This window comes from Westerdykella ornata, assembly GCF_010094085.1.
Source record: "Westerdykella ornata strain CBS 379.55 unplaced genomic scaffold EI97scaffold_18, whole genome shotgun sequence".
NCBI lineage: Eukaryota > Fungi > Ascomycota > Dothideomycetes > Pleosporales > Sporormiaceae > Westerdykella > Westerdykella ornata.
This window is the reverse complement of record NW_022986868.1, coordinates 210,134-223,119: the sequence shown is the minus strand read 5'-3', so window position 1 is coordinate 223,119 and position 12,986 is coordinate 210,134. Positions and strand designations below refer to the sequence as shown.

The 12,986-nt window shown below is 53.5% G+C and overlaps 4 protein-coding genes across 4 annotated transcripts; 3 read left to right on the top strand and 1 right to left on the bottom strand.

Moving 5' to 3' along the window:
- The first annotated feature begins 324 nt into the window (after positions 1-324).
- Positions 325-5,060, top strand: EI97DRAFT_96847 (ABC drug exporter AtrF). Its single transcript, XM_033803246.1, has 2 exons — positions 325-3,799; positions 3,848-5,060. Exons 1-2 carry the CDS (start codon positions 718-720, stop codon positions 4,897-4,899), a joined length of 4,134 nt encoding a protein of 1,377 aa, XP_033652227.1. The 5' UTR covers positions 325-717; the 3' UTR covers positions 4,900-5,060.
- A 2,155-nt stretch (positions 5,061-7,215) lies between these two features.
- EI97DRAFT_443867 (ATP-utilizing phosphoenolpyruvate carboxykinase) lies at positions 7,216-9,248 on the top strand (the record flags this gene model as incomplete). Its single annotated transcript, XM_033799861.1, has 4 exons — positions 7,216-7,259; positions 7,309-7,384; positions 7,455-7,655; positions 7,896-9,248. The coding sequence occupies 4 exons, from the start codon at positions 7,216-7,218 to the stop codon at positions 9,246-9,248; spliced, it is 1,674 nt and encodes a 557-aa protein (XP_033652226.1).
- A 1,968-nt stretch (positions 9,249-11,216) lies between these two features.
- Positions 11,217-12,173, bottom strand: EI97DRAFT_96800 (ubiquitin-conjugating enzyme E2 G1). The gene is made up of 3 exons (XM_033803245.1): positions 11,889-12,173; positions 11,621-11,713; positions 11,217-11,567 (listed from the first exon to the last, which is right to left on the bottom strand). The coding sequence occupies exons 1-3, from the start codon at positions 12,049-12,051 to the stop codon at positions 11,311-11,313; spliced, it is 513 nt and encodes a 170-aa protein (XP_033652225.1). The 5' UTR covers positions 12,052-12,173; the 3' UTR covers positions 11,217-11,310.
- EI97DRAFT_96799 (uncharacterized protein) lies at positions 12,174-12,524 on the top strand. Its single transcript, XM_033803244.1, has one exon. It carries the CDS (start codon positions 12,297-12,299, stop codon positions 12,474-12,476), a length of 180 nt encoding a protein of 59 aa, XP_033652224.1. The 5' UTR covers positions 12,174-12,296; the 3' UTR covers positions 12,477-12,524.
- Positions 12,525-12,986: the final 462 nt, after the last annotated feature.

The following is a 12,986-nucleotide window of genomic DNA, read 5'->3' as shown; positions in this document are numbered from 1 at the left end:
ATGTTGCACCACGCCTCTATCCCAGAAGGAAGTGCCGCTGCAGACCCGATGATTGGCTCATCGTTCAAAGCTTTCAAAACGGTTGCACTACTACAATGACACAACTAGATAGTCCTGTGATCTGTACTGTTAGCCCTCTACGCGGGTCCAGCTCGGCCGAACACGGTAGCACAAGTGAATCGGTGAACATCTCAACGACAACGCGGGGCAAAAGGATGGACGAACTCGGATGAAAATACATGGGGATCGGAATGGAGGTTCCGATCTGCCTGCAGTTCGTAGACATAAGAGTTGACAGACGCATCGGGATTCGACATCCGGAAGCGACTATACAGTATTTCATAGCGTAGAATGGTTGGGGCTTGGCGCCACCGCAGTATGACGTCGAGGACATGTACAACGGACGGGTTTAGGCGGATCTAACCATTATTGCCTTCAGTAACATAAGGATGGGAGACATCGAAGGACCGCCTGCTTACAAGCGGCTTTGCACTTTCCTTCGTCGCACCCGTAAAAAGGGCAGTTGCCATGTTCCTGTCGCCCCCTACTCCAGACAGTCAACTCCAACCTAGTGTTGACCTTGTCATCACACAGAGTGTTTCAAAGACAATAAACGTCCTTAACGGGTTGAACACAGATGCCATTCTTGAGTAAAGAGTCGTTCTTTTCGGTTGTTGAAATTATTTCCTGACGCTCCTGAGAGCCCGGATCCGTACCATGGATTCTCATTCAGAGCACCCGACGCCGCACGTGGAGGAGCTACCTGGTGGATGGATTGAGACACCGCACGAGCCTCCCCGATCACGATCTTACATAGGACCCGAAGGACAGGGGAGTAGTGAGCTCGATCGTCAACAAGCCATCCAGCTTGATTCTGCGAACTATGTCGCCAACCAAACCCCTACCAACGGAGGGGCACCTGTGACACAGAGCGCGACAGTGACCGACAGTTCATATTCCAACAACACGTCGGAGAACACTGCGATAGCTTCCTCACAAGCGAATGCTACGCCATCAGAAGAAAACTCTCTAAGGGAAAAAGAGGACCATGACCGTGAGTCTTCAAGTGGCAGCGAGGAAGAAGGGGAGGAATGTTATGCTGCCCTCAAACCGGCCTCCTCCGCACCTCCGCGCCCTCATACTGAGAGGTCGCACTCTAAATCCCTCGGCGAAGATGATATATTCAGGGTCTTGTCAAGGCGTAGAACCGCTTCGTTATCTCGGCAAAGCACATCGACCACGGTTTCGAGCCACCATGACGAGCAGGAGGAGATCGATAGACTGCTGTCCCGCATGTTTGGTAGGACCCGCCAGGAGGCCTCCGAGGAAGAGAAGACACGCCACGTTGGGTTGGTGTTTAAACATTTGACGATTCGAGGAATGGGTGCGGGTGCGGCATTGCAACCTACAGTTGGCGACATATTCCTGACACTGCCTCGATTCCTCAGAAATGTCATTACCAAGGGCCCGCGACGAGCTGCGGGGAGGCCGCCCGTACCAACGCTCATAGATGACTTCTCCGGTTGCGTCAAACCCGGCGAGATGCTGTTAGTGCTCGGCCGTCCGGGAGCAGGTTGCAGTACATTCTTGAAAGTCATCGGCAATCAGAGATTTGGCTTTGAAGGCATCTCCGGTGAAGTCACTTATGGTGGCACTGATGCAAAGGAAATGAAGAAGAAGTTCCGCTCCGAGGTGCTGTACAATCCGGAAGATGATCTACACTATGCGACGCTCAAAGTCAAAGATACGCTTAAGTTCGCTCTCAAGACTAGGACGCCGGACAAGAGCTCGCGCAAAGAGGGCGAGTCAAGGAGTGACTATGTCCGCGAATTCTTGCGTGTAGTCTCGAAGCTATTCTGGATTGAGCACACAATGAACACGAAAGTGGGCAATGAGCTGGTCAGAGGCGTGTCTGGAGGAGAGAAGAAGCGAGTGAGCATTGCAGAGGCAATGATTACAAAGGCTTCGGTACAATCATGGGACAATTCTACGCGAGGCTTAGACTCATCAACAGCCTTGGAATATGTCCAGAGTTTGCGGTCTCTCACTAATATGGCTCACATATCGACTTCTGTTGCTCTCTACCAAGCAGGAGAATCGCTCTACGAACTTTTCGACAAAGTTCTTCTGATCGACAAAGGAAGGTGCTGCTACTTTGGTCCGACGGAGAAGGCAGCAGCATACTTCAAAGATCTGGGATTTGTGCAGCCGGACCGATGGACCACGGCAGATTTCCTGACGTCTGTGACGGACGAGCATGAACGGAATATTAAAGACGGATGGGAGGACCGGATTCCTCGGTCGCCTGCTCAGTTTGCCCAAGCGTTCACCGAGTCCAAGCAGTATGAGGACAATCTGGATGAGATTGCCGATTTCGAGACACAGTTAGAGGCCATGGCCGAAGAACGTCGAGCTGCCCGGACAAAGTCTACGAAGAAGAAGAACTACACGTTGCCGTTCTACAAGCAGGTGACGGCATGTACGCAACGCCAGTTCCTGGTCATGATCGGAGACAAGCAGTCGCTCTGCGGCAAGTGGGGTGGAATCCTCTTCCAAGCGCTCATCGTCGGCTCACTCTTCTACGATCTCCCGAAGACGGCGGCAGGAGTTTTTCCTCGTGGCGGTGTTATGTTCTTCATGCTTCTCTTCAACGCGCTCCTGGCTCTGGCGGAGTTGACATCCGCTTTCGTAAGCCGACCAATCCTGTTAAAACATAAGAGCTTCTCGTTCTACCGCCCAGCTGCCTTCGCTATCGCGCAGACCCTAGTCGATACTCCGTTGGTGGCAATCCAGGTCATAATATTTGACGTCGTTGTCTATTTCATGTCCGGACTCCAGAGAACCCCCTCACAATTCTTCATCTCCCTGCTCTTCCTCTGGATTCTTACCATGACGATGTATGCTTTCTTCAGAGCTCTGGGAGCGCTCGTCCGCTCTTTGGATGTTGCTACGAGACTTACTGGAGTGGCCATCCAAGCACTTGTCGTCTATACAGGATACCTGATTCCGCCCCGCAAGATGCATCCTTGGTTCAGCTGGCTCAGATGGATCAATCCTGTAGCGTATGGGTTTGAAGCTCTTATGGCCAACGAGTTCTACAACCTCGAAATCCAATGTGTCCCACCGTTTCTCGTACCACAGGTCCCAAATGCGAGTCCTCAGTATCAGTCTTGCACCATCCAGGGCAGCACTCCCAGTTCGCTGACCGTTAGCGGAGCAAACTACATATCCGTCGCATATGGATACTCTCGGTCCCATCTGTGGCGTAACTTTGGCTTCATCTGTGCATTCTTTGGCTTCTTCGTCTTTCTCACTGCTTTGGGTATGGAGCTCCAGAAACCTAACAAGGGTGGAGGCGCAGTTACCATATACAAGCGAGGGCAGGTGCCCAAAGTAATCGAAAAGGCAATAGAGATGCCGAGAAAGAATCCAGATGAAGAGACTGGAGAGAGCGATACAACCGAAGCTACACGCCAAAAAGAGGGCTCGGGAAGTGACAAGGAGGATGGCGTCCCCACCAAAAGAGGTGTGGCGAAGCATGAGGCCATATTCACGTGGCAAAACGTCACCTATACGATTCCTTACGAGAAGGGGGAGCGGGTCCTGCTGCAAGACGTGCAAGGTTACGTCAAACCGGGGAAGCTGACAGCATTGATGGGTGCTTCCGGTGCCGGCAAGACGACACTTCTCAACACTCTTGCACAGAGAAACAATGTAGGCGTTGTGCATGGCGATTTCTTGGTCGATGGAAGGCCACTCCCTGCTTCATTCCAACGGTCTACTGGTTTCGCGGAGCAAAGTATGTAACCCATACGATGATCATGTTCCTCAGCTAACAATTACCTAGTGGATGTACACGAGCCAACCGCTACAGTGCGCGAGGCACTCCGATTCAGTGCAAAGCTGCGTCAGCCGAGAGAAGTCCCTCTCAAAGAGAAGTATGAATACGTCGAGAAGATTATCGATTTATTGGAGATGCGGGACATTGCTGGGGCGGCGATTGGCAGAGTTGGCTCCGGACTGGATCAAGAACAGCGAAAGCGCGTGACTATCGGAGTTGAGTTGGCCAGCAGACCCGAGTTGCTGATGTTCCTTGACGAGCCCACTTCCGGACTGGACAGCGGTGCAGCTTTCAACATTGTTCGATTCCTGAGGAAGTTGGCCGATGCGGGCCAGGCAATCTTGTGCACCATCCACCAGCCGTCATCGGTACTCTTCGAGTACTTCGACCAGCTATTACTGCTCAAGAGCGGGGGGCGTACTGTATACTTTGGCGAGCTTGGGCAGGACAGCCGGATCCTGCTTGACTACCTCGAGCGAAACGGCGCCAGGAAGTGCCCGCCCGAGGCCAATCCAGCTGAATACATGCTGGAGGCCATTGGAGCTGGAGATCCGAACTACAGAGGGCCGGATTGGGGGGACATATGGGCTACGTCCGAAGAGAACAAGCGATTGAGCGAAGAAATACAAGGTATTATCCGCGACCGGAGGGACGCCTCGGGCAGTGAAACCCGAGACGATCGTGAGTACGCCATGCCGCTGTCTACGCAACTCGTGACTGTTATTCACCGGAGTTTCGTGGCCATGTGGCGCGACCCTGTCTATGTGAGCGGTATGTTTCTGCTGCACATCTTCACGGGGCTTTTCAACTCGTTCACCTTCTGGAAACTGGGGAATAGTCAGATCGATATGCAGTCACGGCTCTTCTCCGCCTTCATGACATTGACTATTGCACCACCTCTTATCCAACAACTACAGCCGCGGTTCATCCACAGCAGAAGCCTTTATGAGGCTCGAGAAGGAAGCTCGAAGATTTACTCATGGCCTGCCTTCGTGTGGGGCTCCATTCTCAGTGAGATTCCCTACCGTCTCGTGGCCGGTACCCTTTTCTGTAAGTGAAGTCGAGGGCTATGATTGATTGTACTCGGCTGACTATGACAGGGTGCTGCTGGTACTGGCCGACATTCTTCCCTCGTGACACATACACATCCGCAAGCGTGTATGCCTTTATGCTCATCTTTGAGCTGTACTATCTCGGTTTCGGGCAGGCGATTGCATCTTTCAGCCCGAATGAGCAACTGGCGTCTCTGTTCGTTCCGCTATTCTTCACTTTCAGTAAGTCTTGTGCAGAGTCTCCAGGGAAGTCATCTAACAGCGTGGAGTTGTATCTTTCTGCGGCGTCGTGGTGCCTTACGCAGCCCTCCCAACCTTTTGGAGGAGCTGGATGTACTGGCTCACGCCTTTCAAGGTACCGCCTTGCGCTCACTCAAAATCAGGCAAATGCTAACATGGGTAGTACCTGCTGGAAGGACTCCTGGGTCTACTGCTCGACGGCATTCCCGTCCGATGCGAGACGAGCGAGCTGGCCATATTCCCCGCACCGCCAGGGCAGAGCTGCCAGTCATATGCGGGTGGGTTCGCGCAGCGGGTGGGAGGATATGTGGAGAGGCAGCCCAACGGGGACTGTGGGTTCTGCCAGTACGCTTCGGGAAACGCATTCGCAGCCAGCTTCAACGTGTTCCCGCGATACATCTGGCGGGATTTCGGCATCATGTGGGCGTACGTTGTCTTCAATTTCGCCGTCGTCTTCTTCTGCACATGGTTGTATTTGGGAGGGCTCCGCAGGGTCAAGAAAGCGCTCAGTCCGACAGCACGGAGGAGAAAGAGGCACGCGACCAGAGGACGAAACGGTGAGGGTGGTGATAAGGCGTAAATGGGAGCCGTGTTGTTGGGTCGGGGAGAATCGTACCGGCCGCGGACAGGCCCGCTCTCCTAACCGGATGAGGCAATTGGCTGGACAGGGCTCGAAGATATTCCTTGAGGAAAGGGATAGATGAACTAATGTACACAGAGATAATGCAGGGTGTATTATGCTGCCGGCACAGGAGGAGTATGTAGGTGTAATAATGAGGGTCATGACTCTCCCATGCTTCTCCTGTTCCCTTATGTTTCTCGTTACTGCCTCATGATCTCCGGTGGTAGGCCTAGACCAGCTCCCAGGTAGCCACTCGCGGAGCCGCCGTTGCAGGTGACTACTGCGCACAGCTGGGGATGTGGCGGCTGGGCTCGGCAGACGTGAGCAAAGCCGTGCAAGAGAGCTCCCGCAACCAGTACCGAGTTCCAAGGCTTCCCCGTCCGCCCACCCGAGACGTTTCTTCGGGTACAGTTACAGGGATTAGATAATCGCGCAACCCTCCGGCGCTGGCGGGAAGTGGGCGCGGGACGAGGTGGAATCGGAAGCTGAGGTGTGAAAGGCACAGTTTACAGCCACGGGCAATCAGCAAACCGTCCCAGCGGGTTTCAGATTGCTTTGCTGCGGATGAAACATCGAGGACACATATTGCGCTGTTTTTCTTTTTTTGGGGAGACTTGTCACTTTACATGCTGCGTATCTTTTACGTCGTGAAGAGAGCGAAGAATTAATTCCATATTTAAGCTGCACGCACGCGAGGTGCCAAAAGCAGCTTAGCGCGATCGTCATCCGCCGCTTGCAGCGACGTCACACCTGGCACTCCCCAACCTTCGCTGGTATCCGCAACACTCCACATTCTTCCCCAAGCTCCATCTTTTGAAAGGCGGGGAAGCACACTGGTTAATCCACGCTCGGCATCACAGAGAAGAGGCTCGGCACAGGGCAAACCCAGGCTCATCCGCCCTGGGTCCGCGGTCGTCAGCTGGGCCACCTGGGCTCCTCGCTCCGCCCTCCTCGTCATGTGAACGCAGTTGCACACACCTGCAAGCTGTTCGCACATCAATGACATCTGCCGTACAGGAGAGCGACAGCAAGCCTGCAGCAAATCCTGATGTCCAACTCGTTCCCTTGCCATACCGCAAATGCCCTGGACACTCCGCCGTGTACTAAACCCTCTTTTCCGCCAGGTAACCGTTAACCGCATCACCAACGCCCAACCCTTTCATTATTCCGGCCCATTTTCGCTCGGGAATACCCGGCTCACGCCTTCACCAGCCTCAGACGCCTGGACCAATAAGCGCCCCACAGGACGCCGTACTAAACAGGACAACGTATCGAAACTGAATCGACTGCCGAACCAGCTTCGTAGAATGGGGCCTATTAAAGGGCAAGCTGACCCCGCTCCCGTTTTGCCCAACTCAACAAACCCAGCTCCATTAGCTCAAGATTTTGCGTCTCAAGCAGCCACCAGCTTCCATCGTCACAACTATCATTCTTCCTCCCTTCGCACTGGCGCCGTCGACATGAGCAGCGTAAACAGAACCAACCTCCACCCGGCTGGCGTCCAGTACGTCAATTGCACTTGCTACTTCCGCTCTATGCTAACACCACTACAGACCGTCAAAGGAACACACGGAGATTGAGGAGCAGCTTTACGACAGAGCACACATCGACTACGACCGTGTAGCAATTGTAAGTACTCAATCGGTTTGGCCGAGTGGCCGTGCTATCGTCTTCGACAGCTCTGACAATGCCTACGCAGGTAGCAAACCCCTCCGTCGCCTCTCTCTACGAAGATGCCCTCGTCTACGAGTCTGGTTCGGCCATCACAGCCAGCGGAGCTCTCTGCGCATACTCTGGGGCGAAGACGGGACGCTCACCCTCGGACAAGCGCATCGTGAAGGAATCGTCTTCAGAGAACGAAATCTGGTGGGGTCCGGTCAACAAGCCTATGTCGACCGATGTAAGCCTTCTCTCCTTTCTCGCTTTCGTCCCATCCTTTGCTTGAGCAGTTTTGCCTGTCCGTTTGGCGGCAGACGTCACCATTGGCGCGGCGCGACGTTGACGAGCGGCGCCATCCGGCAATGGCCGACCCCTGCTCCTGCATGCCTTAGCGTGGCTTCCCCGCATCACACTGCATGCAGACCACGTGCCGCCCAACGACACTCCATTCTGCGACTCTTGCTAATGACGTGATTGGCAGGTCTGGCGCATCAACCGCGAGCGTGCCATTGACTACCTCAACACCCGCAAGCGCATCTATGTCATCGATGGCTTCGCCGGCTGGGACGAGCGCTACCGCATCCGCGTGCGTGTCGTTTGCGCGCGCGCCTACCACGCCCTTTTCATGAGGAACATGTTGATCCGTCCGTCGCGAGAAGAGCTCGAGCATTTCCAGCCAGACTATGTCATCTACAATGCGGGCGCCTTTCCCGCCAACAGATACACTGCCGGTATGACCTCATCCACCTCTGTGGCCATCAACTTTGCCGAGAAGGAGATGGTCATTCTTGGCACCGAGTACGCCGGCGAGATGAAGAAGGGTATCTTCACCGTGCTCTTCTACGAGATGCCCGTCAAGCACAACGTCCTGACCCTCCACTCGTCGGCCAACGAGGGCAAGGATGGCGACGTTACCGTCTTCTTCGGCCTCTCCGGGACCGGCAAGACCACTCTCTCCGCCGATCCCAAGCGCGCCCTCATCGGCGACGACGAGCACTGCTGGGGCGACAGGGGAGTTTTCAACATTGAAGGCGGCTGCTATGCCAAGTGCATTGGACTCTCTGCTGAGAAGGAGCCCGATATCTTTAATGCCATCCGGTTCGGCTCCATCCTGGAGAACGTCGTCTTCGACCCCATCACCCGTGTCGTCGACTACGATGATGATACCCTGACGGAGAACACGCGCTGCGCCTACCCCATCGAGTACATTGAGAACACCAAGATCCCCTGCATCTCGAGCAGTCACCCCAAGAACATTATCCTCCTCACCTGCGATGCCCGCGGTGTCCTGCCCCCCATCTCCAAGCTCAACAAGGAACAGGTCATGTACCACTTCATCTCCGGCTACACTTCCAAGATGGCCGGCACCGAGGTCGGTGTTACCGAGCCCCAGGCGACCTTTTCGACCTGTTTCGCCCAGCCCTTCCTTGCCCTGCATCCCATGCGCTACGCCAAGATGCTGGCCGCCAAGATTGAGGAGCACAACTCGGATGCATGGCTTCTCAACACTGGATGGGTGGGCTCGAGCGTATCTAAGGGAGGCAAGAGAATACCGTTGAAATATACTCGTGCCATGCTCGATGCTGTTCACAGCGGCGAGCTCGCCAAAGCAGAGTACGAGACCTACGAAGTCTTCAATCTCCAAGTCCCGAAGAGCTGTCCTGGTGTCCCAGATGATCTCCTTAATCCTATGAGGAGCTGGAGCGGATCGGGAGATTTCCAAGAGGAGGTCGAAAAGCTCGCCAGGTTGTTCATGGACAACTTCAAGCGGTATGACGCGACGCCTGAAGTGATCAAGGCCGGCCCGCACGTCTGTTGTTGCCCTAAACACTAGGCAATATTCGCCTAGACGGCGTTTCCATTCTTCTGACAAGTTACAGATTGAGTAAAAGTTTTTCCCTAGGATTTCGTACCTTCTTCTTACGACGAAGCGTCACACTATGGCCGACGACGATGATTCCCGGTTCTTCTTACCTACATGTTTGGGTGTTTTTCTCTAATTCCTTGGCATCTTTGGATTTTGTGCTGCTGCCGCGTTGGTCGGCCGGTGTATTATCGATGGACTGATGGCTCTGGCCGGTTGTTGTCGGCTGCGCGCCTTGGTTGGACAGTGTGGAAGTTGGATATCTTTTGGGACTGCATTGAGCGGGCAGACCTTGAGCGTAGTTGGACAAAGCCTGTGGTTAGACGAGCGGTTGCGAATATGAAAGTCTTTATTGTTCATACCCGCCTTCACCTCATCTGTGGTGTGTCGGTGTGCTCTACTGCAAAGGGAATGCCGTGGCTATTCCCTCTCTACCTAAGCATTGTTCTATGTCTATGCCACTAGATTGATACCGTGCCTGTAATCATCTAGTACGGTACAACGGAGACAGAGCTAGAACGCAGGCTGACAGAGCCAGTTTCCTCTTCGAAGAACATCAGATACCTAATCTCGAGCCTGGACACGCTTTCTTAGTTTACCAAAGCTTCTCTAGCGTTAGTAGGAAATCCGGCAATTTTCAAGTGACGTTGTGCACTGTATCTCAGGTTGAGCTAGAATACAGATAGCACGGAGCCTGTTTCTATTGCCTTACTTGCGATAGGGACGACAAAGGACTCGCTTTCTGCGTAGTAGTACACTGCTCCGATGACTCCGTCTCTGTCTCCTTTTGACGAGTCCCTGTTCGCGGCCGGCATGGAAACGTCTTTCGCATAGCTGGTCTCTTGATGTGGTGGGGTGGGGTGTAGGACATTGCAATTGGAAACCTTTCTTTCGATTATACTTCCCCATCCGTTTCAAGCTCGAGTTGGAGTACGCGACGGACGGATGTTTGGGACGAGGAATCATTTTGATGACTGATTCAGGGTGGAAGTCCAGTCTGATGCTCACTCTTTTTCTTGCCTTGAATCTCTCCGTCTTCCGGGTAGCCCTTTCTCTTCACCGTGGGTAGAGAATCTGGAATTTGCTGGTGGTTGGCGTCGTGGCCTGGAGAGCTAGCGGGAAGTGAGATAGTGGATGGTGAAGTGTCTGACGGATGCCTTGGGCTGGGTGACGGTATAGGTACACGGTAGATTTGAAAAGCGGAGGGTTTATCAACGCATATCCTCGTGACTTTGGTTCCGTGATTCTTCCAATGTCATCCAAACGCAAAAGCAAGAATCTTGGAACCGAAGAACGAGTGGGATTGAGCGGACAGTAACTTCTATCTCTCTACTCCTTGGCTCTTGACAGCGAATGAAGTCGCTGGAAAACTCCTTCCATCGGGTCTTGCCAACGCGGGTGTACTGTAGGGGCACGACCTTGTTCTTTCCTGGAGGGAGATGTGTGAGTGTGTGAGATGGATACGGTTCGAGGTGCTAGGACAACCACGGCAAAAGGACCTTCGCGGTTTACTAGGGAGTTAGTCGGAAATCCACTTCAGTACCACATATCCGACGTCCCCCATTAAGTGCTGCGAGTTCTGGGGGTAAAGGTTTTCGTACCCGTGTAGCGTTCTCCAGATGAGTAGATTTGGTCAATGACAGCCACAGGAAAGGTCTCCTGAAGATAAAGAGGAATTTCTCGACCTTGTCAATGGAATGGAAAAGAAGGAAGAGATAGATACTCGCTGAAATGCACACGGAAAGCGATATGAGACGAGAAATGGAGAATGAATAGGAACGATATCGTTCCATGCAATGTAATGTATGTATGCACATAGCGCCCGGGGGCCGCCAGACGGTACATTCACAGTTCCCCCAGTACCGTGGTCTGCACACCCGGTTCTGGTCTTCCTTCTGCTTCAACATGATATATGATCTCACCCTCTCCCATCCACAAACCCTATTGATCCGCTCCACAACAGAAACCACGCATCCTTCCAACCAATCCTCCCCCACCTCTTCCCCCTCATCACACAACACACCTCCTTCCCCTACTCCATCTCCAAACTATCCCTAACACACTTCCTCACCCTCTTCTTAAACTCGGCCGGATTCTCCCTCCACAGCGCCGCCGCCTCCACGTTCGCCGGACTCTCGTCATTCGGACTCGACAGCATGCTTATCACGGAGAGCAGGATCGTCTCGGGCGTCTGGACGGGCGACCAGCGCTCCGCGGCGGATTCGTAGCCGTACCGGTCTTCTTCGGGGGGATGCAGGATGGAGATGCAGACGTCGCCGTTGGGGTAGACTGGGGGATTGTTAGTGGAGGGTGAGGAGGGAAGAGGGGGTTGAGGGATGTACTGTTTGGATGGAAGATTGGGGTTTCGAAGCGCATTTTTGGTGGCATGTGTGGGTAGTCTAGCGGGAAGGAGAGTCGGGCTCTGAAGAAGCCGCCTAGATGTTCAGTTAGCCTTTCATCTTTCATATCGTGATATCCACTACTCCTCCATCGACCATGCTCTTCCTCGATGTACACAACATATACATATTCTTTATTGTCCCTCCCCAGGTTCTTTTCCTCAACCCCGCCACCAATGTACCCAGAAGAATCTGCAAGGAAAATACCCACCCCCATACAGCTTCATATCATCATTCAGCATGAGCATCACCTCCCACTCATACACATTGTCGTCGACGATGCCGCAGCTTATCCCCGGAACAATCTCCTTCCCGCTCGCCATCTCCTTGAACTGCCTCTTCAGCAGGGCCGCCGACGCGGCTGCCGAACTCATTTTTGAAAGTCTGTGTGTATGATTGTCCGTGGGTTGTGCGGTGGGTATGCGGTTGTCGTGGTGGTGTGCTGCGATCCGGAAGTGGGGAACCGAGTTGCAGTGCGGTGCGGGCGGGAGCGTGGATGCGAGCTTTTGGGTTATGGGAGGTTTGTGCGGCGAAGAACGTTTATTAGGCAGCGGGAAGAAGAGAAACGGAGGAAGAAGTTGCAAAGGCGAAGTGGCGGTAGTGGTGAATACTGCTAAGTATGGAGTGCTGCGTAGCCCAAGCGGTCGGGAGGCGCGGAGGCGGACGCGAAAGAGATGGTGGGGCAGCCTTTCACCACCTTACCAGGTTTCCGATCGATCGATGGAGATCCGCAAATCTATCGGTGTACCGCGATCGCGTGGGTGTCCTGTATCACAGCTCTAATGAACCCTCGTCTTGAAAATTAATTTCAGAAATGTATATGGAGAGACAAGCCGCGCGACCTAAAAGTAAGACACTGAAAGCGTGGGCGTACACAGGCACGCTACCGAATCCGGTCATATCTACATAGCTGTCATTCACGCATTCGTCGCCACAGGTGCTTAGTGGCGCGGGCCGAGGTGGCGCGTGAGAAATTATGGGGTTGGTGTGACATACTCGATGCGCTTGTTTGGGTGCAGTCACACACGAGTGGAAGTCTTGTGAGAGATGAAACAATTTAATGTGAGGAAGGTGTACACGTTGGCCAACAGTTGAGCAAAGGCAACTACTACTTGGGAAGGCGAAGTGTCTACCTTCTAATATCCAAGCAAAAGTACGTACTCCTATTGAGTATTGTCAATATAGGGGAATATAGTTGGTTTTCTGAGCCTTGCACCTAACGACTCATACGCTGTACTGTACAAGGAGGAGATAGACAGATAACCAAATAAATGTGAAAGAAGTAACTTTCTGCCATCCCAGCGACTTC

What these genes read in the sequence shown, in the direction of transcription:
- EI97DRAFT_96847 (XM_033803246.1), top strand. Translation starts at nt 718, where the DNA reads ATGGATTCTCATTCAGAGCACCCGACGCCGCACGTGGAGGAGCTACCT. An exon ending in TACTGGTTTCGCGGAGCAAA is followed by an intron (nt 3,800 to 3,847) that starts GTATGTAACCCA and finishes ACAATTACCTAG; the next exon opens with TGGATGTACACGAGCCAACC.
- EI97DRAFT_96799 (XM_033803244.1), top strand. Translation starts at nt 12,297, where the DNA reads ATGGAGTGCTGCGTAGCCCAAGCGGTCGGGAGGCGCGGAGGCGGACGC.
- EI97DRAFT_96800 (XM_033803245.1), bottom strand. Translation starts at nt 12,051, where the DNA reads ATGAGTTCGGCAGCCGCGTCGGCGGCCCTGCTGAAGAGGCAGTTCAAG. An exon ending in TGATATGAAGCTGTATGGGG is followed by an intron (nt 11,714 to 11,888) that starts GTGGGTATTTTC and finishes CTGAACATCTAG; the next exon opens with GCGGCTTCTTCAGAGCCCGA. An exon ending in CCCAATCTTCCATCCAAACA is followed by an intron (nt 11,568 to 11,620) that starts GTACATCCCTCA and finishes ACAATCCCCCAG; the next exon opens with TCTACCCCAACGGCGACGTC.